At 49.6% G+C, this 21,230-nt stretch overlaps 12 protein-coding genes across 12 annotated transcripts; 8 read left to right on the forward strand and 4 right to left on the reverse strand.

Moving 5' to 3' along the window:
* Positions 1-255: 255 nt before the first annotated feature.
* ASPGLDRAFT_1045892 (MYB DNA-binding domain protein) lies at positions 256-2,463 on the reverse strand. Its single transcript, XM_022539473.1, has 3 exons — positions 2,237-2,463; positions 506-2,146; positions 256-443 (listed from the first exon to the last, which is right to left on the reverse strand). Exons 1-3 carry the CDS (start codon positions 2,295-2,297, stop codon positions 355-357), a joined length of 1,791 nt encoding a protein of 596 aa, XP_022396069.1. The 5' UTR covers positions 2,298-2,463; the 3' UTR covers positions 256-354.
* Positions 2,464-2,630: 167 nt separating this feature from the next.
* Positions 2,631-3,464, reverse strand: ASPGLDRAFT_29830 (exosome non-catalytic core subunit RRP40; the record flags this gene model as incomplete). Its single annotated transcript, XM_022543889.1, has 1 exon — positions 2,631-3,464. The coding sequence occupies one exon, from the start codon at positions 3,462-3,464 to the stop codon at positions 2,631-2,633; it is 834 nt and encodes a 277-aa protein (XP_022396070.1).
* A 407-nt stretch (positions 3,465-3,871) lies between these two features.
* ASPGLDRAFT_52636 (ribosome-associated complex protein SSZ1) lies at positions 3,872-5,825 on the forward strand. The gene is made up of 3 exons (XM_022547803.1): positions 3,872-3,998; positions 4,076-4,112; positions 4,175-5,825. Exons 1-3 carry the CDS (start codon positions 3,918-3,920, stop codon positions 5,743-5,745), a joined length of 1,689 nt encoding a protein of 562 aa, XP_022396071.1. The 5' UTR covers positions 3,872-3,917; the 3' UTR covers positions 5,746-5,825.
* Positions 5,826-6,324: 499 nt separating this feature from the next.
* ASPGLDRAFT_52638 (SEC14 family lipid-binding protein) lies at positions 6,325-7,754 on the reverse strand. Its single transcript, XM_022547804.1, has 4 exons — positions 7,605-7,754; positions 7,408-7,549; positions 6,966-7,343; positions 6,325-6,914 (listed from the first exon to the last, which is right to left on the reverse strand). The coding sequence occupies exons 1-4, from the start codon at positions 7,742-7,744 to the stop codon at positions 6,537-6,539; spliced, it is 1,038 nt and encodes a 345-aa protein (XP_022396072.1). The 5' UTR covers positions 7,745-7,754; the 3' UTR covers positions 6,325-6,536.
* Positions 7,755-8,050: 296 nt separating this feature from the next.
* ASPGLDRAFT_1046278 (uncharacterized protein) lies at positions 8,051-8,581 on the forward strand. The gene is made up of 3 exons (XM_022539474.1): positions 8,051-8,273; positions 8,325-8,328; positions 8,381-8,581. Exons 1-3 carry the CDS (start codon positions 8,138-8,140, stop codon positions 8,472-8,474), a joined length of 234 nt encoding a protein of 77 aa, XP_022396073.1. The 5' UTR covers positions 8,051-8,137; the 3' UTR covers positions 8,475-8,581.
* ASPGLDRAFT_39891 (uncharacterized protein) lies at positions 8,493-9,158 on the forward strand (the record flags this gene model as incomplete). Its single annotated transcript, XM_022545140.1, has 3 exons — positions 8,493-8,981; positions 9,041-9,088; positions 9,138-9,158. The coding sequence occupies 3 exons, from the start codon at positions 8,493-8,495 to the stop codon at positions 9,156-9,158; spliced, it is 558 nt and encodes a 185-aa protein (XP_022396074.1).
* A 148-nt stretch (positions 9,159-9,306) lies between these two features.
* On the forward strand, positions 9,307-10,170 carry ASPGLDRAFT_70108 (uncharacterized protein; the record flags this gene model as incomplete). Its single annotated transcript, XM_022549442.1, has 5 exons — positions 9,307-9,517; positions 9,575-9,641; positions 9,701-9,782; positions 9,853-10,007; positions 10,041-10,170. 5 exons carry the CDS (start codon positions 9,307-9,309, stop codon positions 10,168-10,170), a joined length of 645 nt encoding a protein of 214 aa, XP_022396075.1.
* A 316-nt stretch (positions 10,171-10,486) lies between these two features.
* ASPGLDRAFT_61806 (ribonuclease P subunit p20 family protein) lies at positions 10,487-11,708 on the forward strand. Its single transcript, XM_022548486.1, has 2 exons — positions 10,487-10,648; positions 10,715-11,708. Exons 1-2 carry the CDS (start codon positions 10,576-10,578, stop codon positions 11,323-11,325), a joined length of 684 nt encoding a protein of 227 aa, XP_022396076.1. The 5' UTR covers positions 10,487-10,575; the 3' UTR covers positions 11,326-11,708.
* Positions 11,709-12,158: 450 nt separating this feature from the next.
* Positions 12,159-14,427, reverse strand: ASPGLDRAFT_29835 (putative cytoplasm to vacuole targeting Vps64; the record flags this gene model as incomplete). The annotated part of the gene is made up of 2 exons (XM_022543890.1): positions 12,159-13,262; positions 13,315-14,427. The coding sequence occupies 2 exons, from the start codon at positions 14,425-14,427 to the stop codon at positions 12,159-12,161; spliced, it is 2,217 nt and encodes a 738-aa protein (XP_022396077.1).
* A 907-nt stretch (positions 14,428-15,334) lies between these two features.
* On the forward strand, positions 15,335-15,935 carry ASPGLDRAFT_136984 (MGR2/ROMO1 family protein; the record flags this gene model as incomplete). Its single annotated transcript, XM_022541489.1, has 5 exons — positions 15,335-15,386; positions 15,468-15,494; positions 15,551-15,580; positions 15,637-15,727; positions 15,812-15,935. The coding sequence occupies 5 exons, from the start codon at positions 15,335-15,337 to the stop codon at positions 15,933-15,935; spliced, it is 324 nt and encodes a 107-aa protein (XP_022396078.1).
* A 985-nt stretch (positions 15,936-16,920) lies between these two features.
* On the forward strand, positions 16,921-17,804 carry ASPGLDRAFT_1046326 (uncharacterized protein). Its single transcript, XM_022539475.1, has one exon. The coding sequence runs from the start codon at positions 17,037-17,039 to the stop codon at positions 17,454-17,456; it is 420 nt and encodes a 139-aa protein (XP_022396079.1). The 5' UTR covers positions 16,921-17,036; the 3' UTR covers positions 17,457-17,804.
* Positions 17,805-18,152: 348 nt separating this feature from the next.
* On the forward strand, positions 18,153-19,769 carry ASPGLDRAFT_39897 (leucine-rich repeat domain-containing protein; the record flags this gene model as incomplete). The annotated part of the gene is made up of 2 exons (XM_022545141.1): positions 18,153-18,751; positions 18,809-19,769. 2 exons carry the CDS (start codon positions 18,153-18,155, stop codon positions 19,767-19,769), a joined length of 1,560 nt encoding a protein of 519 aa, XP_022396080.1.
* Between the last annotated feature and the right edge of the window lie 1,461 nt (positions 19,770-21,230).

Consider the following 21,230-nt stretch of genomic DNA (forward strand, 5'->3'; position numbering starts at 1 on the left):
GCTTTCTTGTTTGCTGGCTTTTCACGGTTCTTGTCTTCTGGTTTGGGGTTTGCTTTGATGTTTTTATCGGTTTGACTTTCGTCTTCGCCGTCCTCACTTTCGGATGTGGAGGCATCGCTGTCGTCTTCACTATCGGAGGTATCAGAGTCATCATCATCTGTGGAGGTCTTCTTCGTCACAGTTGACTGTTGAGCATTCTTGGCTGCAGCATTGGTAGACGATGAGGGTTTAGGTTTAGCTGCTTGTTGTTTGATGCTCTGCGTTGTCTTCTTATCTTCAGCTTCAGGCTCGCTGCTCGAGTCTGATTCAGAGCCGGACTCGGATCCGGATCCGGATTCAGATTCAGCATCAGATTCAGATGAGCTTCCACTGGCAGACGTGTCCTTCTTTGAAGAAGCTTTGTTCTTGCTCTTGTCTTCTTCTCTTGGACCAGTTGACTGCCGCTTGCGATCCGATCCCTCTGATTCGGAGTCGGAAGAGTCAGATGGTGTAGGAAGTCGTGTGCGTTTTTGAGGGGTTGATTTTTGGTCTTTAGAAGGAGATGTTTGGTTCTTGGATGCAGGTTTCGGTTCGGGTGCCTTTGTAGACTTGCTGTTCTTGTCTGTAGCGGGTTGGTCTGCGTCGTTGTCGTTGTCGTCCGACTCCGACTCGGAGCTTGTATCTGTTTCAGAGCCGGTCTCAGATTCAGATTCGGGCGCCGATTCTGGCGTAGCCTTGGACTTCTCTAGAGAACCATTCGCCTGCTTTTTCACAAACATGTTGATGACAGAGGGTTTCTTGGATGGCGTCCCTCTTGAAGGCGAAGGCGCAGCAGTGCTTGCATCCCGCTCGCCCTCCTCATCCTCTTCATCAGAGTCCACATATTCAGCACTCTTATACTTGGGATCCTCCTTAGGCGTGTCAGTGGCAGGCGACGGCTTGGGGTTTTTCTGCTTCTTAGGAGAACGCAGCTCCGCCGTAGGCTCATATGTAGCATCAGGATTGCCTCTGTTCCGCTGTTCGAGAACCTTGCGCCGGATTCTGCGCCATTTATCCGCGCACTGCTGTCTCGAGCGGACATGCTCCATACGAGTGCTGATTTGTCCCCATCCGATGAGCATCTCTTCCATCTCGTAGATATCCTTGCCTGTGTCATAGCCGGCTTTCTTATTCGCCTTCCATGTATCCCGAAGCGCACCTTGAAGACAACGGATCTCGTCTGCAGACCACGAGCCGCGCAGCATGGTAGCTCGGTGTTCAAGGCGGTTCTTCCATCTCTGCACGACATCGTCGTCGCTGCGGCCGAGGAGCTTGGCGATGTAGGCCCATTTAGGACCGTAGCGTGTGTGCATTGAGACAAGTTCGTCGTCTTGTTCGTGGGACCATTGGTGCGGTTTTTGAGTGGAAGCTTGGAAGTGTCGTCTCATGAAACGGTAGACTGATCTCTGGTCTCGCATGGGGATTATCTCGTAGATGGTCTTCCAAAATTCCGGCTTAGTGACGATATCCGAGTCACAAGGAAATTCCACGCCCTTGTCGCGATCGGAGTGCTGGACCATCCGGTCAAAATTGTCTGCTGAGAGTCCATGGGTGTTGCAGAAGTTGAGCTTAAAGTTCTCCAGTTTTTGCACTTCCTCAGAGGTGAAGAAGCCCGTCAGCTTTTCATTTTTCGCAGCACTTTCGGTACGATTGGGCTTTATGGATTGGTTTGTGAGATTTCTTTCTGGCAATGCTGTTGTGGTTGATTTTGCCAGTTCTCTCGAGCTCGATGGTGGCGGCAGCTTTGGTGTTGAAGGACGTTCTGGTAACGACGTAGTTGCTTTAGCCGGCTCTTTCGACTTGTGCCGCGACTCAGAGCTTTGCTTTGCCTCGCGCTTTTGAGAAGAGTGCGATTTCGACTTCGCGGGCTGTTCAGGAACCCGGGTTTCAGCTGCGCCATTCTCCTTGACTGGAAGTTCCCCATCTGCCCTGCGAGCGCTATTCTCCTTTTTCGCTGGATCAGGTATGCGCTTTCGTTTCGATGGACGAGAGCTATGTTCGTGCTGCGGCTGAGGTGGTGGAACTGGGCCCCGCTTGGTGCCATTTGGAGAAACCTCTCTCTTCCGCTTCGATTTTGTTTTATCTTTTGGGGACCGGTCGGCTTCTGGGCTCACATTATGGGCGTGGTCTATATCCACGACGGGAAATGTAAGCATCGTACTCAAATCAGAAAAGAATATTGCGGCTTGCGGTGGTGCAAGATCCACAATCTACTCACCATTGCCTTTTGGGAGCTTGATGGCCCCGTCAGGAACCTCTTGAGACTGTCCTTGGCCCATTGAGACGATTTAGAGGAAGTGCGCAACTGCGCGAGACCAGCTGGGAAGAGTAATGGGGCTGTCGGGGAGAAAGCAAAAAGTTGCTTGCGGAGCGGCGCGTCATTTTGCAGGCCTTACCGCTTTGGGAAACGCATCTCAGATGTTGCGCCGATGGCCGAGATGTCAGTATATATGACAGGAGTTAGATCTATTAAGATTGGTCCATTCGTGTTGCATTCTATGCCTTCAATTGTACAGAAAATGATTATGTAGTGTAGGTATTCTCATAGAAAAGGAGGTAAAGCGCGAAAAGAAAAAAAAAAAAAAAGGTATTCCCTGTGATTTTTAACGCCATCACTCAACACGCATTTCTCGTAATATCCTCGTAACCAGCTTCCTCTGATCTGTCGTGTTAAGCTCATGCTCATCAATCGTAGTCAAGCATCGTCCAATAGCCACCGTCGCTTTGACAGCAGAATCCCCTCCGTTCGAAGAGTCCACCCAGACCTTTCCATTCCTTCCAACAGCAATCTCAAACCCCCCAACACTCTCCAGCTTCTTCCCTAATTCGTCCAACACTACCAATCCCTCAACACCGTCCTCATCGTCTCCCTTGGACGAACTCGCCCGGATCAACCTCGCAGCCATGCCCGTAGAGATATCAAACACCATTCCACCCGTCAACGGACCCAGCCCCCCAGGTTCAGCTTTCCCAGTCGCAGGGTTCACACACGTTAACTCGACTTCTGCACCGGCACCAACACCAACTGACAACACGCGGGCATAGACCAGATCCCCACCCTTGAGCATCGGCCGGGTCTTCTTCGTCGCGCCTTCAAAGGCAAGCTGTGGTAGGAGAACTTGGGGCGCTTGAGGCGTGATCATGCAGTGGAAAAAATCGGCGCTGGAGTGGTGCACTTGGGCAATTACCAGGTCGTTTGTAGTGGGGATGTAGCGGCGGTTGGGGAACGAGGCGATTGATACGCCGCTCTTCTTGACATCTGTCGAGACAAGGCCGGCTTGAGTCGCTGTAATGACATGGCTTCCTGACGATCCAGAGGATGAGGTAGGTACTTGTTCAGAGAGGAGACGCAATCCGGAACCAAGTCGCAGAGGAGCGGAGGAGTTGGAGGGGAGGTAATCGGATGGGACGTCGTCGCCCGGAAGGAGGATTAAAGGGGTTGCCATTATTGCAATTGATCTCTCTCTCGAGAGCTCCTAAAAGGCAGAGAAATGCGTGGACGATGGCGATATTATCTTGATCTTTGGTCTGCGCAAATCTCGACTTATCGTTATCAGCACGTGATGAACTGCGCTAGTTTTGTGAGTATGTCGTATGTTGTAGTATGCTTCCGTCAAAAATGAAATTGAGTGAGAATAAATTGAACTAGACTATATTGTATTTGTCAAGTAAATACTTAGCACTAATAACAAGAAGATGTACTCTTCATGTGTAGTAGTAAAGTAGTGTAGAGTGTATGCACCGCCACAGCATATCGATAAGCACTAGCCACAGCGCCTCCCGAGCAAAAAATCTTTTTTTCTTTTGATCCCCGCGGCGTCGAAGAAGGTCCGGTTCCTGCTTTTCTTCCTCCATCCTATACCTCTTTCCTTTATTCCTTAAAACTACACACCTTCAAAATGAGCGCTGAGACCCCCGAGCGTTTCGCCATTGGTATCTCCTTTGGCAACTCCTCCAGCTCGATTGCCCGTCTCACTCCGGTATGTGCAGATTAGCAACAACTTGGGTTATTATATGCTGGTTATTAGAAACAGTCGCTAACGGACTATGATTACAGGAGGGCAAGGCTGAGGTTATTGCCAACGAAGAGGGAGGTTCGTTGTCCCCCATTCGAATTGAGCACCCTGGAAACAGCACCGTACTCACAGCGTTATAGACCGTCAAATCCCTACTGTTCTCTCGTACGTCGATGGAGAGGAATTCCACGGTACTCAGGCCAAGGCACAGCTTGTCCGCAACTCGCAGAACACCGTTGCATACTTCAGAGACTACCTCGGCAAGGACTTCAAGTCGATAGACCCCACACCCTGCCAACAGTCCGCCCACCCCCAACAGAGTGACTCGACTGTCGCCTTCACCGTCCGCGACACCGCCAGCGAGACCCCCAACACCATCACCGTTTCCGAGATTGCTACTCGTCACCTCCTTCGTCTGAAGAAGTCTGCCTCTGACTACCTTGGCAAGGAAGTCAACGCTGCCGTTATTACCGTCCCTAGCGACTTCACAGATGCTCAGCGTGAGGCCTTGATCGCTTCCGCCAAGGGTGCTGGCCTCGAGGTTCTCCAGCTCATCCACGAGCCCGTCGCTGCCGCTCTGGCCTACGATGCTAGACCCGAAGCCGTTGTGACCGACAAGCTGGTCGTCGTTGCTGACTTTGGTGGTACCCGGTCCGACGCCTCTGTTCTTGCTTGCCGTGGAGGCATGTACACTACCCTTGCCACCGCTCACGACTACGAATTGGGTGGCTCCACCCTGGACAAGATTGTCATCGACCACTTCGCCAAGGAATTCATTAAGAAGCACAAGAGTGACCCCCGCGAGGACGCCCGTGGTCTGGCCAAGTTGAAGCTGGAGGGTGAGGCTACGAAGCGTGCTCTCAGTCTCGGTACCAACGCTACCTTGAGCATTGAGAGCTTGACGGAGGGTATTGACTTCAGCTCTACCGTTAACCGGACGCGTTACGAGCTTCTGTCCGGCAAGGTGTTCGGCCAGTTCACCGCCTTGATTGAGCAGGCTGTCAAGAAGGCCGAGCTAGATGTTCTGGACATTGACGAGGTTATCCTCTCCGGTGGTACCTCGCACACCCCCAAAATCTCCCAGTTTATCCGCAACGCTTTCCCCGAGAAGACTCGTGTCCTTGCTCCTGCGACAACCCCTACCGCCATCAACCCCTCCGAGTTGGCCCCCAGAGGTGCCGCCATCCAGGCCTCTCTGATCTCCGAGTTCGAGACGGAAGACATTGAGCAGTCCATCCACCCTGCGGTCACCGTCACCCCTCACCTCCGCAACGCCATCGGTGTTGAGTTCTCCTCGGGTGACAACCTCGAGTTCGCCCCTCTCCTGAACACCGAGACCGCCCTTCCCGCCCGCCGTGTCGCTCAGTACAACGCCCCCAAGGAGGGTGGCGACGTCTTCGTTCGCGTCTGCGAAGGTGTCCGCGAGATCAAGGTCACCAAGCCCGAGCCCAAGGCGAAGGAGGAAAAGCCCGCCAAGACTGAGGATGACGACTCCGACTTCTCGGACGACGACGAAGAGGAGGAGGAGACCCGCGAGGTCATCTGGAAGACCGAGAAGCCTGTTGCTGAGCTTGCCGTCAAGGGCGTCAAGGCCAACGGCAAGGTCGAGCTCATGGTCCACGTCAACGCCGACCTGGGTCTGCAGATCACCGCCCGGGAAGTTGGAGGCCAGAGTGCCGCCCGGGGTGCCGTTGAGGCTCCCAAGGCTTAATTTGGTACTTTGAGTGCTTTGGATATGTCCGGTAGTTTGGCGTGACGGGAAAGAAAAACTTGGTAATGCGTGACGTTTGGATGAGGATCATGGTGTTTTTGTCCTGCGGTATTAGAATAGATCTAGAGGTCTAGGTCTTTATATCAGCATCTATAGAGTACATATAAGTCTGTTCAAGTCAATATCGCTTTTTTATACTCAATCATGAGAGAAAATATCTTGAAGTCGAAACAGTTGAAGATGTATAGGACCCACATTCCGGATTGGGATAAGTTCCTCTTTATCCGGAGTACATACCTATTGGTCCCTACTCTATTTTCACTTCTAACGGCAAGCCCTATGTAGGTCCAGTAGTCGAGGACTGTTAATGCATCGTACATAGATTGTTAGCTACCATTGGAAGCGCACAAATAGTCTACTGCCTCAGATCCAAAGATTAAAAGGGAGTCATAGAAGAAAAGAAAACAAGAACCCAGGGACAGTCGATAATGGTAATCCTATTCGAAAGAGCGGATGTAACTCTGGTGGCAGTGACTTGAGGGCATCTTAGTAAGTCTAGAACAGTTGTAGTAAATGACTTGTATATGATTGCTTTGACCAATATCCAGGGGATAAATCGTACTTCATCATATAGTTATGCGCAGTGCGCTACTTGAATTTGAAAGCAACATATGCATACGTCTCAGTACTTTCCATCTAACCATAACAACCATGCGAAATCAACTCCTCACGCGAGACTTAGCATACGTAGGCGTTACATTGTTGGGGAATCATTATCTTGAAGCCTGTACTCATGACCCAAGAGCGGCAACTTTCTCCGTCCTTTGCAGCCCATCAACACTCCCAGTAGCCACAGCCTCGCGTCTACCTCTCTCATCTGTAACCCATTTGATCGGACCCGGAGGCAAACCAACAGTGCCACTGCCATCTGACGCTGCCGTCCAGTGTAGGGCCTTGCGAATGCCAGCATCAAGGTCGGGGAGCATGCCGTTTGTGAATGTAAAGTGGCCACCGAGCTGGGATGGAATATTCTTGGGGTCAATGTACTTTTCCAGCGTGGGGGAGACATCGGTGGCCTTCAGAAATACGATCTTTTCGGCAGTCACCGGGTCGACGAATTTCCTGAGCACGCCCCATATTGTTATGATGTATGAGGAGACGTTGCAGACCTGATCTGGTTGGCCCTATTGAGCTTCGCTGGTACGGAGTCATTTACTCACGAATATGCGATCGATTGTTTCTGGATAACAGGTTGCCAAGATCCAGCTGACATCCTGCGCAAAGTCTTTCAAGTCCCAACCCTGCTTCAGAGAAATACAAGATGCATTGACAAGATAGACGGAGTTCGTAACAGGCACCAAAGGGCCCGGCCGGTCAGTCATCGCCGTGCAGAGCGGCAATACAAACCGCGTCAAGCCATCGTGAAACACCAACGCCCGTTGCGCCATGTCAGCGCTTGGTGCAGGCCCATCGGGAGATGATGGGGTGATTGTGCGTGTTCTTCGCCATTCAACCATTGCGGCATGGTTCAGGTGGGCTGCGTCAATCATTAGAATGGGCAAGCCACGCTTGTCGCGACGGCCTGTCCAGTGCGGATACTACACTAGGCTTATCAGTCAAGTAACGGTGCAGTTATCCCTTTTCAAAGTTTAAGCAACTGACCAGCTTCCGTGTATCTTCATACTCATCGATACTGATCAAGTCGTATAGAGGAAGCGCTTTCTTGTCAGCATGAAATTTGGTCGCCTTTTGGAATTGTTCAACGGCATCGGCATTGTTCATTTTGCGGGCCTGGAGGAATCGCCTGCTAGTGTCAATGCTTTGCCCCACTGTATCTGGGGCTGAGGAGGGGTCCTCACAGAAGAGTTGTCTTGTCATTGATTCCATCGCTAACATCCCCGTCTTTCAAACCAGAAGGTCGCTGTAGAAGGCCTTGCTCAGCACACATTTGGCTAAAGGTAGCCAAAACAGCCGTGTCGTCTACACAGAGTTTCTCCATTGTATCACCCTGCATGACTTCAATTTCTTGTTCTCGATGCCAAAGGTCAAATTAATAAAGATGATAGGTGTTTGAAGAAAACAGGGAAACAGAAGAGAAGATATTAATGGAGGAAAAGAAAGCCTAGACCCCAACTGGGCTGACCAGCTGCGCCTTGCTTTGATCACACATCAGCTAATTGTGCAGTTCGCCCGTAAGATTTGATAACACAGCCTGTGATATGGCATCAGGTGATTGGCCGCATGTAAACCCAGTCTCATGCATTAACGGTGAGATCTAGTATCTGTTTCCTTTTTTTCAGTAATTCCCATACAGCCTCATACATTCTTCAGGGCCAGCACGATATAAACAACTTCTAAAACTTCACTGTGGTGTAACAAGTATACTGGATTTATGCTGGAATTGAGGGTTATATATATTTCCTTAGGCTTCTCGTTTCGATCTCCACGACTGCGAAGCAGGATAAAACTCGACCTTTTGAGAACTTGGAGGACTATGTTGACTATCGGATTGTTGACACGCGGGCACCGTATGTAGCCCTTTCTCTTTTGCCACGATAATAGATAGCTAACAGGGCCAGGTTTGTCGATATGTTAATACGCTTCGGCATAGGCATTCTACTAACTCCCGAAGAAGACGAGAAAGTTACTCCAATTGTGAAGCCTTGCTATGCTGCCCGGGCTTGGCAAATGACTACTTTTCTTTCGACGTTGGGTGGGAGGAATTTTAGCCAGCTGAGAAAACGACCATGACAAACGCTGTATGGCCTTTCATGCAATGGCACAATGTCGGCGTGCCGGAAGCCAAAAGGCTAGTACAGCAAGTGACGAACAAATACGAGAAGGATTTCCAACAGAGCGTGCGGGACTTCATCACAGGGGAAGGAGAGGACGACGTCAAGTTGCAGACCTACCTCAAAGCACAGGGACAGCAAATCCCAGAAAATGTTACTTGGAGTCTGCGATGCCCACGGTATCATCCTGAGTTATGTGAGGAGGCTGACAGGAGTTTACACAGCACGGTTAAGGGTCTTTCGATTCCACCAAAAGAGGGACGAAGAGCCGTCCCAAGGCCCGACTTTTACTGTGCATCCTATAGGGCACACCAGGGTAGTGTGTCTGATTATTCATCTATGTGGTCTGCGGAGAATACCCCTTCTTCAAGATCCTCGGTGTCTTCTGCGTCATCTAATGACGAAAACCGGTGCGAGCTGAGGCCAGTGTCACTAGGATTAGAGGTATGATCCTCCTTGGTACACTGGGACGCCAACCGGTGCTGACATAGGCAATGTGATAGTATATACTAGGTCCCTCTGATTACATTAGCTCTTTGTCATCCAAAGATGTAAGAGAAGCATTCATCGACGCTGTAAATGTTTGGTTGATGCTTCTAGGTCACCATGCCAAATGGTTGAAAGGTATTGCATAGACACTGCACAATGCTTCGTTAATGTGAATTTCCTAGTGACAATGTCGACGTTTCTACACCACTAACTTGCCGCTCAAAGGCTGGATAATATTGAAGACTCATAACCTCTCCGTCGTGGCCAGCCAGCAACTCACATGGTGCTTGGACAAGGACAGACAATCAACTCGGCCAATTTCCTTCTGATCCAGGCAGTAGACCAGGTACGGCAGTTAGAGGATGAGCAATGCTTGCAGATTTACCTAGAGAAAATGCAGAATCTCTTCACTGGTCAGAGTTTCGACCTCTACTGGACACAGCAGGGGAAGTGTCCCTCTCATGAAGAATATATGGAGATTATCCGACAGAGTGCGTATTTCTTCTCTTGCAAGACACATATCCAAGTTGATACTACGTCGCTTCCAGAGACCAGTGGCTTACTCCGCCTGCTTGCTCGACTAATAATACAAAAAGCCTCAGCTCTGCACCACCGGTACTGTAACTAATCCCCGTTAAATGATTTCGGATAACTTACTAACTGACCTCGTATAGAAACATTCCCTTGGAATCCCTTACGATAAAACTCGGTGAATACTTCCAAATCCGCGATGACTACAAAAGCCTAACTGAGACAGTACGAGACCCATCTCTAGAGCACGTAATGTGAAAAAAGCACATACTAATCAATACTTCCGCACCCACAGTACACCGGTCAAAAAGGCTTCTGTGAAGATCTCGACGGAGGCAAATTCTCCTTCCCACTGATTCATGCTCTAACCTCCCTGCCAAAAGACTTTCAACTTCATGCTCTCCTACAGCAATCACGGGATGCTAAAGGTCTTGATGTACCCCAAAAGCAGTGTGTTCTTAAGCATCTTCATTAGGCTGGTAGTATGGAGTATATCGTTAGGACATTACAGGGCCTTATGGGGGAGATTACGGACCAGATTAGGTTGATTGGGAACGATAAGAAATGTCCGAATTGGGTTTTGAGACTTTTGGTTCATAGACTCGCTGTTTGATTACGAGGTACTGAGCCCAAAATTCCATACATTACTGTACTTATAATGTTCAATAGAGAGAAACTTCTAGCGAATTCTTAAATTTATAAATCAAGAGAAGCAGCGGACGAGCCAGAAAATACCGTGTTCTATAGTGAATAGTAAGAATAAACGTGAATTTTGTATTTGAATGGACTCAGTAGTAGGGCTGGACACTAGGGCTCTTATTACGGAGATAAAATGCGGGACGACCAAAACGGAAGGTCTGCCGACCGCCCGCAATCTTTCATCGCATCGCCGGCGCGCAAGTATTACATATAACAGACCAAGCCATACACTATTCTATTCTACGCTACTTGAATTCAAAATAAACCCATAATAATCTTCTAATAAAGCGCTCTATTGAGCCCTCAGAATCAGAGCACCATGGCGAAACAACCCCTCACGCGCGACCTCCAATTCGAAAAGAAGAACCAGAACATGGTCAAGCTCCCAAAATGTCAGTCCCTCACCCCCATACCAGTTCCATTTTGAATCAGTCTGCTAACATTTTGATAAACCATAGACGCCCGCATCCAAAAACGCCCCATCCCGCACCCCCCAATCGCCTCCCCCTACGCCGGCTCCTCCACCCCCAAAACCGTCTACATATCCAGCAGCACGCCCTTCATGAGCGCCGTAAAACGCGTCCAAAAGCTGCTCCATCAAGCCGAGAAACGCGCCATGACCTCCGTGCACCTGAGCCTGGGTAACAAGACGAAGACCGACAGACAGAAACTCGCGCAGATGGCGGAGGGGCATGAGAAGATGCGGAAAGAGGCGGGGCAGGAGGAGGTTTTTATTAAGGCTACTGGGAGAGCGATGGAAAAGGCGATGAGGGTTGGGAAGTGGTTTGGGGAGAGGGAGAGGGAGTATGTTACTAGGGTAAAGACAGGGAGTGTGATTGTTGTGGATGATGTGGTTGAGGATGAGGAGGGGAGGAAGAAGGTTGTTGAGGAGAGGGAGAGTGTTAAGAAGGAAGGGGAGGAGAAAAAGGAGGGTGGTGATGCTGAGGAGTCGGCTGGTTCTAAGTCTGCGGCGAAGAAGAGGAAGCGGGCTGCGGCGGCGGAGACAGAGTTGCCTGAGTCGAGGACGCGGTGGGTTAATGTTGTTGAGATTGCGGTGACCTATAAATGAGGGTGTTCACGGATTTGCTAAGCTATGCTTTTTTCTCATTTCTCGCGGTTCGTTGACGAGAGTCCGAACGCAGTGTTGGTGAACACACGCCACGAGGTCACAACAGTGCAGGTACCAATCAGTCTACCGCATCCCTACCTCAACGCGCTCCTACGGACATCATTATCTATGGAGAGTATACCTCCCTACGAGCATAACTGGGCCAGTGCACTACCAAGTCAAGAAGCTTTGGGGTCTGCATCCAACCCAGTGGATAAGGCAGGGCATGGGAGCTAGGTCAAGACTACAGATCTTATGATTAAATCTTTACTTCGGAGAATGTACTAGACGATATCAATATCCCATTCAACCATCCAATCCTGAGATCATAAAATACAAGAACGATAAAACTGTTCATTCGTGACGTAAAAATTTTCAAATAAAGTGATGCTTCTAGTAAACTAATACACAAAGGCGGATCAGCCTACACGACCTTGCCTGTCAGAAGAAGAACATTAACATAGAAAAGTAAGAGAGAGGTCGTTGCTGCCAGGAAGTCGTAACTGGAAACAAGCTGGTGTCGGCTGGGTGGTGACAGTAACCAAGGACAAAGAGAAGATGTAGAGGGAAGGTCAGGTAATAGTAATGCAGGTAATGCCAAAAAAGAAAAAGAAAAAAGAAACGGGAGAATCAAAGCTTCCAACCAGAGTACATAAAGAAATGAAACAATGACACAGTGCAGAAAATGAACGAGCTGCAACCTTATGTAGAATGAAAAAAAAAAAAAAAAAACCTATCCATAACGAATATAACAACTGACCTCCAACATTGACGGACGGTAGCGCAATGAACAGTCATTTGTCCATCCTTTGCCACCCGTTCAGATAGGCCATAATGCCTACCCCTAATAGTACAACACCAAGCATCGACGCATACGGGCTAGACTGCTCCAAAGCAACTTGTTTCTGCTGCTGTGAAGCGAATGGAGCGCTGCCGTCTTGCGTTTCTTTGGTCTTCGGCGATTTAAAGGTTTCAAGTTCCTTAACCTTGGAGGTTGCCGGTGACTCCTTAACCCCGGGAGCAAATTCTGTCGGCTCTGGCAAGAGAGACTCGGGCTTTGTGGTTGCCCTGTCGGCATTCTCTGCACGTTCTCGCCGCAATGTTTCAATCATCTCCGCCAGCGAATTGCGTGTTTCTGCGGTTTCACTCTCGGCCTTATGTGCACGGTCCTTGAGTGTCACGACCTGGCTCCGCATTTCTTCCATCTCGCTCATCACTTCCTCTAAGCGGCGCTGTAATTGCTTGGCTTGATCATCTTCTGGTGCCTTCGCCTCATCATCAAACGCAGAACCATTCTCTTTATCGAGAGACTTTTCAAGCACCACCGGTAGCCCATTCGTGATATTTTGATCGTCACCATGATAGGGTTCAATCGTAGCCGTGCTATCCGAATCATCACCCCCTGCCGCGGTATGCGTTTCCATCTTCTTTGCTCTTTCTTCCGCTGACTCACGAGCGGCCCTTTCATGAAGTAAAAGGGTCTCCAACTCCTTCACGCGAGCACCTTGCGAGTCCAGCTCCCTTCTCGTCGAAGTCAAAGCTTCAATGAGCGAGAGAATTTGGCTGGAGTCTCGGGTCACCGGCGAGTTGCCAGCTCCAAGCTTAGCTTTTTCTGTTTCAGAACGTTTGAGAGGTGAGATTGCGTCGGGACCATTGCGCGGCAAAGCGTCCGGCTTTTCAGGCAGTGGTTGCTGAGGAGGTGGTGCAGGAGGGTCAGAGAACCTCGAGAAGGAATCGACGCGTGGCATCTTGGGCCGTCCATTCACCTGGCGAGGGTGATGGCTTTCTGAGTGCTTGACCTTTTCTTTCTCTGATTGACCTGGTTTCATGAGTGTCCCCAGGAAAGCGTCAGTTTGACGGAGGTCCTGAGCTTGTTGTTTCGCTTGTTTCATTTCGCTCTATTCAGCATATTAGTATATAGTCCGTCCCAGTACGGGTAGGTCATCATACCGTAAGTCTTTTGACAACTTGTTCGATGGATACTGGAGAATTCCAATAATTCATCTGTCGTTGTTGCTGTAGGGCATTAAGCTGAGTGCTAGCGGAACTTTGTGTGCTCCGGTTGCTCATAGCACTTCCAGAACGGCCCCGGAAATGGGAAAGCGGCTGACTTAGAGGAGATGGAAGCATTCCATTACCCGAGGCAGGATCCAGATCCCCCAATGTGAGGTCCAGGATGTTCGGGATGCTGGTTAGGATACCCGCATGTTCAACTTTGGCGGAAACCTTGTGGTGAACAACGGTCTTCTGATCCTCGCTGACAATGTCAATCCCCAGCTCCAAAGTATCATTCTCGCGGATCTCGTGAGGATCCGACTCGCGGTTTTCCTGAGACAGCCGATTGCCATTGACAAATGTACCATTGGATGATTTCACATCTCGAATCCATATTTTACCATTCTTGTCTGCCCAGATTTCCGCATGCGACCTGGAGAGAACTTTGGAGTCGAAGAAACCGTTCATCGCAGTGGGGACCGTCTTGGCGTTCGTCTGCCGCCCGATCTTCAGCATATCTGGGAAGAAGGGCACGTGGATCTGTTTTTTATCGAACGTGCCGTTGAGCGGCAAGAGCGACAGTATGACAGGCGGGTCTCCAGAAGGCTGCCCATTCGCGCGGGCGCCATTTTGCTGGGGAGTCTGGGGCATGTGTTGCGATGGAACGATGGAGGACGGTTGATGGATTGCGGACATGGTAGAAGAGGCTGTAGAACCGGCTGAAAATGCCGGGACCACTTGCGATCGTGCGTTTGTTATTCCTGAAACCGGTTCGGACTTGGTGCTAGGCCAGATATTTCTCGATGACTTTTTCTTCGAGGACCATTCAATGTTGGAGTTCTGTCCCGAATCAGAATTCTGCGAGCTGGTCGCCACGGTCGAGGTGGATGAATTGGAGTTCAACGACGAAGAAGAGTTTGATCTCTGAATGCTTTTCCGTGGCATAAAAACCCGTGATACCTCATCTGTGTCCATCGAAGACAGGGCTCCTTGTCCTCCGTTACCAGAGCTGTACCATCCCAAGCGAGGCCCCGATTGCACACTAGGCGGCGATGCCACAGCAGTCATGGAGATGGATACCGGGTATTGTTTAGTTGAACAGTGCTGATATACTTGTGTGAACCCGTCCTATCATATAGGCGCGAGTACTAAACGGGATCGGCAAATGGAGTGTCTCGGATATGCGAATCGCTGAAGTCGTGTCTAATCGTCTTTTGGGAATTGATGCCGTCCGTAAAATGAATTGCGTAGTGATGTATACGGTGCGGTTCGTTGCGCGCGATAACCCTTGAATCCGGCCACCTGTGATAGGAGTCAGGTTTTAGCGATTGTTCGTCTCGCAAGTTGAACAGCCAGAACCAGGGACAACTTACCGATAGACACAACTCCGCGCAATTAAGTCCAAGATAAGAGCATATACAATAAGATGCTGCCGACGTGATGGGTGGGTGGTGTTGTACTGTACAGGCGCTTTTCCAACCAAGGAGAGACGTGAGGGTGAGGTTCGTTGTTGGCCCCCAACCCCAGGTGCGACCGCTTGGAACAGGACCGGTAAAGGGAAGGAAAGAGCAAAAGCACAAGACGGGAAACAACCGTCTGGCCAACAAACTCACCAACCAGTAGAAGGCAGGAAGGAATCACAGAGCCAGCATGAGTCAAAAACAAAAAAAAAATAATCCCCCGGGCTGGCCGCTGGCGGCAGGCGGGAGGAGGATCAGCTCCCAGGCTCCCTATCGCCTCAGGCCTTTACTCACGTGAGAAGGGGCACGTGCGCTTAGCTAAGGCCAACGGCTCCAGTCGTGATCACGTGAAATGGGCGGGGCCTCGGATGGAGTCTAAATCCGTCATTCCGTCGGAGCTTTGCACTTGGTCTGTCGTTGATTGAAGCTCGTCGCTATTCTCATTGCGCTTGATCTTATTGATCCTTGAACTATATATCGATCACTCCAATCTCCTGCTTTTTCCTTCCGCCAAGATGCCCGTCGTCGCAGGTCCCCCTCAAGCTGGCCCCTCCACCTTTGACAAGAGTGAGTCTTGCAGACTTCCATTGACATCTCTCTGGATGAGATTGCAAGATTTCGCGCATAGATACGCTAACCTCCTTACAGTGAAGATGGGTGCCATGATGGGTTCAAGTATGTCGACATTGGAATCCATTTTTTTGTTGATTTCTCACTAACCCACCTACTAGCTGTCGGTGGTATCATGGGTTTCATTATCGGTTAGTTGCCATACATGGCTCGCTATATGATGGCCCCAATACTCATGGAATCATAGGAACCGTGACGATTTTCCAGTATGGTGCCGGCCCTAACGGTGTTATGCGGACCCTGGGCAAGTTCATGCTTGGATCTGGAGCGACTTTCGGGTATGTTTTTCTATGACTTGCACGGTCATTGTATGAGAATACTGGGAAAAGGGACACTGCTAACAGTTATCCCACCATGAACAGTCTCTTCATGTCCATCGGTAGCGTCATCCGTACCGATGGCCCTCACAACGATGCCTGGCTCCGCGCTCGTGGCCCCCCGATGATGCTCCCCAGACAGAGCGCTTTCCGCCCCGTGCGCCAATAAACGAGCTATACAGCCGTTTAGGGATATGTGATACGACCAACTACACAAAACATGTACAATACCATTTATATTCGAGATTTCGGTGGTTATGATATGAGGGCAGCCAAGGCCGCACGAGTGGCTGTGGAGGAACAAGGGAGGATCTCCGCACTATGTACATATAGGAGCTTGAACTGGTGGCAAAGAGACGTTTGAACCAGCGACAGTATACCATTTCGGCGTTACAACCAGGTTGATGTTTGTTTGAGATTTCTACGCCATTCCGTATTTATGACTGCTACGTGACAGCAATTGAGGCTTGAGAAGTCAGCTAGTGCGACAGGGCCTGCATTACAACTCCTGCAGGACACCTATGCTTCTAAGAAAATACCCCCCTTCTCCCTTGACTATCGAAGACCGGGGATGGCCTGCATCAGCGGAGATTAAATGCCGTGCACTGGCCATTTAGCTCTGCAGAAATCTATCATTGATCTAGAATAAGAAGCAAGGCGAATCGACAGCCACCATCACTACCACCCCTGCAAGACGCACTGATGCATGCCACGAGATCGTGGTGCAATGGTCAAAACAAATTATTGATTGGGCTGTTATGCAATCTAGAATTGACAGTGTATCACTACACTTCTGCATTCTTCTGGCCTCTGCGACCTACCTTGGTCTGGATCCTCAAGAAGAACGGCTGTATGATAATTCAGTTCTCCACTAGTTCGTTTCGAAATTTTCTATGCGCCTGCATAGTTTTTTGTTTTCTTCTCATAGATCGCTCGTTATATTTGTCACCCTCCACTCTAGCTGTTATGGCACCTTTTATTCTTTCTTATGTGGACGACGAATCGCAACGAGGGTCTTCAATATGGCTTTTAATATAATTATATTAGCCCAGTCTTATTTGCTACCTCTCCCAGACTAGTCTGGAAATTATGCAAACTACCGTCCTCCTGAAATGTCGTGGTGAAACCGTCAGTGTCGCACCCTAGATTGGGACTCCCCTGGGTTGGACAAACACTCCTGGGTCTCGCATCTTGATTTTTCCCTGCTCGTCTTCATCTGGTGTGTACTTTGCTGAAGGTCTCGCATGTGGTATCTCCAGAGACGAAAGCAATGAAAGCCAATGCGATTGTATCGCTCTTCCTCCTCTCTGCGACGTCGCTCGCTGTCGCAGAGACTGAGGTACCTTCACCAACGGCGACAACCACAATAACGGTGATTTATGCGAACCAAGCCACATCCACAACCGATTCGACCTCTTCGCCTTCCACTTCGACTTCAATCGCAAGCACGTCGAGCACATCCGTCACGTCCACCACCTCTAGCTCGTCTAGCGCTTCTAGCAGCGCATCTTCCTCGAGTCTGCGCACAATGACGGCCACGAATTCTGGGAGTCCGGTTAATTTGATAGCAACTGCTGCGACAGCCCATGCGACCGATGAGGCCAGCGAGGCGGCCAGCGCCAGGAATGTTGATATATCATTGGGTCTTGTTGTGGGATCATTTGCGCTTGCTTTGGGCTCAATATGGTGACAATGCGACGGTGCAATTCTGAGATGGTCGACTTCAACGGCTATGACGACTCCGTTGCGACGCTGGGCCATTCATCATACACCGATCATAAAAGAGACGTCTTGGCGCATCGCCAGTGACTGGATTGTGTTCTCTTTTTCCTAATCGTTTCTGTTATTTCGGGTCAGCTCTTGCAAGAGTTGGGTTTCTCGGATTGTGTTTTAAATATACATACCCCTTTGATGATTTCTCGAATATCTATGCGCCACTGTTCTTTTCGACGAAAATCTCATTTGTTCTTCTATAAATCCTGTTCATAACAATTGCTTGTGTTATGCTTCTGTATAGACCTTCAGTAGACGCATCTCTTATCAATCACTCGCGACGTTGATTGGCTCCACACACGCGTTGGCCCGCTTCGGGTAAACAGTTGACCTCATCGTCGCGATCATCAGACGATTGGCGATAGTTCGGACACCACGCGCTCCGAGAGCGTCTCTAGTCTGATAAGAACCACAATTCACCTCCTTTTCGTCCCTTAATGGACAGTCTATCTTTCTGGAGAAATTACATTCATTGGAGCTGATCCTGTGCTCTCTTTCTCCTATCACCAACCCCACCCAACGCGTGCCACTCCGAAACTACCCACGCGACTGGCGCCTTGTATCCATAACACTCCTTACCTCATCGCATACTGCGGAAATACAAATACAAATCATGGAGAACGAAATCCCCCTCCCCCCGCCACCCCGGAGGAGAAAGTCGCACCGCCCGTCGCGCTTCGACGACCGCTCTAGCCAACCGTCCAGCGACCCTGCCCTTTTCTCCAGTGATGATATCCCAGCCTCCGGCCTGGAGAATTACCATGCGCCTGCTCATGGAAATACAGGGAGGAAGAGGCGATACCGCGGTACGTGGTGGGGTGAAACGGTGCTGGATCCGAAGCGGAAACGAAAGGATTTCAAGGATAAGCGGTTTGTAGACAGTGGTGTGTGGATGGGGAGTGATGAGTCGTTCGCGGAATCACTTTTACCGTCGGAGGATGCGCCTATCTCCGAAGATTTCTTCAAGGACTTGCGGAATTCGAACCCGAGAGTGTCCAGCAAAGAGGAAGATGCTGTGCCTTTTGGGTTTGCAGCTCCAGGTCCGCAGTCCGTTCTGGGGACGGATCGGGGCCCGATATCGAGACCGCAGCCGCAAATGGTAGCCCAGCCTCGCGTGGCGTTTAGGAGAGTGGTCGAGTCGCAAGAGCATCAGTTGGCTAGAGCGATTGTAAATGACTGTCTGGAGAAGGGCCAGGATAGTGTTGACCTAAGGTGAGTACAACATCCCCATGACGAAGAACGAAAATAATGAAGGCTAACATTTAATAGCATTGGCAACATTAGGGAAATCCCTTCTAATCTACTAGGGCCCCTACAACACCTCACAAAATTGCCTGCCATACGAGAACCCCCGGTCACTGAGGACGTCTACTCTTCACTAGAGCCATTCCTCCGACTCTTCCTGGCCGGGAACTCTCTGTTCAAACTCTCGAGCGAGCTCTTTGACCTGACCTCGCTGAAGGTTCTCAGTTTGCGAAATAACAAGCTGACCGACATCCCACCGGCAATTCGCAGACTGACGTCGCTGCAAGATGTCAACCTCTCAGTCAATCGGTTGCAATACCTCCCCTGGGAGTTCCTGTGGTTAATTAGGAAGGGCGATTTGAAGCATCTGATTGTCCGTCCAAATCCTCTATTGCAGATTGACGAAGCGGAAATCGCTCACTGGAATTACCCTAATAATACAACACCAGTATCATTAAACGAATCTCTACGTTTACAAGAGTATGAATCACCGGTACCCGATGAGGCATGGGCCCCCATCCACATCGCCACGGGTCCCACCCGCCGCTTCAACACAGATGGCTACCCCATACCAGAAGCACAAATAAACACAGCACCCTCCAACGAACTCAAATCCAATGTCCCATCCCTCCGCGAAGTGTCTCTCGTCTCCCTCAACAAATCTAACTTCTTCGATCTTACCCCCGACTCCGACATCGCAGATCTCCCAGAGCTGATGCTCCGGTTACTCCGGTACGGTAGGGAGGTCAGAGCTGCAGGTGGCCGGTGCTGCTCTATCTGTCACCGAAACTTTGTACTCCCGCGAACTGAATGGATCGAGTGGTGGGATTGCAGCACGTACGAGAACGGACTCAAGGGGCCGCGCGCATCGGGCGAGAAACTACGGCCGTTGCCGTTCAAGAGGTTGGGTTGTAGCTGGACGTGTGTGCCTGATATGAAGTCGGTAGAGGTTACGCATATTCCAGAGGAGTCGACTGCGGAGTAATCCGGGCTTGCTGTTTTTGTTCTTGCTTTGGAGTACTGGTGTTTCATGGTCGCGATGCACATGCATACAGGGGGTCGTGTGTTCTGGGAGGTATTGTTATTATTTGTCTGAGTCTGCATTTGTAGACTATCTGATTATCTGTTGTGATGTATTATAGCTCATCTGCTATCTATGCGCGGTACCTATGTGCTTATCCATATTCTTATGAGTTCTATTCAATAGAAAATTCCAAATCATCTCGTACGATGACCAGCCCAGGGTCTGAAGCGAAGTTCAGGCTATTTGTGAAGCTTTGACTGGAAGAGCTTCAGTAATTAGTCTGTTTTCGAGTATCATCTTGCTCCACGTGAACTAGAATGCGTAAACGGCCAATGCGTCCTTAGTGGAATGATGATGGGCATTGAGGGGTTTGTCGTCGCCACGGAGTTAATTTGGTCTTAGTCGTCTCCTGGTTGATTCCTTTTCTCCTAGACGCCAATTCTAGGGCATTGATGTTGTCTTTCGGTGAAACATGTGCGGCGAGGCTCGATCTTGGTCGGCAACTGTTTTCAGGCGCTCATCAAGTGGTACACTGTCAATTAATGAGACGTTTGCCTGCTTGACAGAGGATTGCGAGTCTGCGAGAAACATTTCTTCGATGCAATCAAGGTGAGGGCATATGATCGTGTAGCACAAATTCGCCAAAGATAAGATAATTTCATTCATCTTTTCGTCCATCAACCCGGTTTGGGGCTAGTGTGCGCCACCTTGTGTTCCATTTGATTCACTACCAAGCCCCCTTCAACTGGACATGCAGTGCCACTGGACAGTGTATGTTGCTCCAGAACTAGCTGGGAAAGACCACATCCTAACCTTAGATCTTTCTGAAGAGTGTGATAAGCTATTATGAATTATTAGACTTGAAACTATGACATGTATGTTGATACTTTGGAAGTAAACAGTCCCAGATGGTCACATTCAGTTAGTTCGGAACAATACGTTCTGCTTGACATTGTGAGTGCGGGCCGCTTTCTTTGAATGAATGCCCTAACTTTGTGTAGTACAAGTATACCGAACAAAGAAGATTTCCGATACAAATCCGGTTGAAGATAACTGTTTGGTTAAAAGCTAGTCCTAAGTAGGTCTAGTTGAATACAATACCCTAACCCCTGTCAAACCAACAATGAATTCTTCCTCGCTATCTACTCTTAGTATTGTCCTCCAATATATTCTCACTCTTCAAAAATGGCAAATTTCTCTTCCTCTGGCTGCACTATGAGACCTCCGACGAAGACATAAAAACCTCCTCAATTCCCCTCAATCCTCCTTCTTACCAACCAAAATCATCTACTCCCCTCAAACCACTATTACATTCTCAAGATTCCACCCGCATCACTACCATCAAAATGGCTCCCGCTGATATCCCTGACGCTCTCAAGGGTAAGGTTTCTTATAACACATCCCAACCACTCTGAACAGATG

This window comes from Aspergillus glaucus, assembly GCF_001890805.1.
Source record: "Aspergillus glaucus CBS 516.65 unplaced genomic scaffold ASPGLscaffold_31, whole genome shotgun sequence".
In the NCBI taxonomy this organism is placed as follows: Eukaryota; Fungi; Ascomycota; class Eurotiomycetes; order Eurotiales; family Aspergillaceae; genus Aspergillus; species Aspergillus glaucus.

Bases quoted from the DNA above. Each gene is read 5' to 3' on its own strand.
- ASPGLDRAFT_1045892 (XM_022539473.1), bottom strand. From the start codon at position 2,297: ATGGGCCAAGGACAGTCTCAAGAGGTTCCTGACGGGGCCATCAAGCTC. The intron at 2,147-2,236 runs GTGAGTAGATTG...TCGTGGATATAG, and splicing joins CAAGCTCCCAAAAGGCAATG to ACCACGCCCATAATGTGAGC. The intron at 444-505 runs GCACACGACTTC...TCGGATCGCAAG, and splicing joins AAAATCAACCCCTCAAAAAC to CGGCAGTCAACTGGTCCAAG.
- ASPGLDRAFT_52636 (XM_022547803.1), top strand. From the start codon at position 3,918: ATGAGCGCTGAGACCCCCGAGCGTTTCGCCATTGGTATCTCCTTTGGC. The intron at 3,999-4,075 runs GTATGTGCAGAT...CTATGATTACAG, and splicing joins CGATTGCCCGTCTCACTCCG to GAGGGCAAGGCTGAGGTTAT. The intron at 4,113-4,174 runs GTTCGTTGTCCC...ACAGCGTTATAG, and splicing joins TATTGCCAACGAAGAGGGAG to ACCGTCAAATCCCTACTGTT.
- ASPGLDRAFT_52638 (XM_022547804.1), bottom strand. From the start codon at position 7,744: ATGGAGAAACTCTGTGTAGACGACACGGCTGTTTTGGCTACCTTTAGC. The intron at 7,550-7,604 runs GTGAGGACCCCT...TGACACTAGCAG, and splicing joins AATGACAAGACAACTCTTCT to GCGATTCCTCCAGGCCCGCA. The intron at 6,915-6,965 runs GTGAGTAAATGA...CAACCAGATCAG, and splicing joins AAACAATCGATCGCATATTC to GTCTGCAACGTCTCCTCATA.
- ASPGLDRAFT_1046278 (XM_022539474.1), top strand. From the start codon at position 8,138: ATGCTGGAATTGAGGGTTATATATATTTCCTTAGGCTTCTCGTTTCGA.
- ASPGLDRAFT_61806 (XM_022548486.1), top strand. From the start codon at position 10,576: ATGGCGAAACAACCCCTCACGCGCGACCTCCAATTCGAAAAGAAGAAC. The intron at 10,649-10,714 runs GTCAGTCCCTCA...GATAAACCATAG, and splicing joins CATGGTCAAGCTCCCAAAAT to ACGCCCGCATCCAAAAACGC.
- ASPGLDRAFT_1046326 (XM_022539475.1), top strand. From the start codon at position 17,037: ATGAAAGCCAATGCGATTGTATCGCTCTTCCTCCTCTCTGCGACGTCG.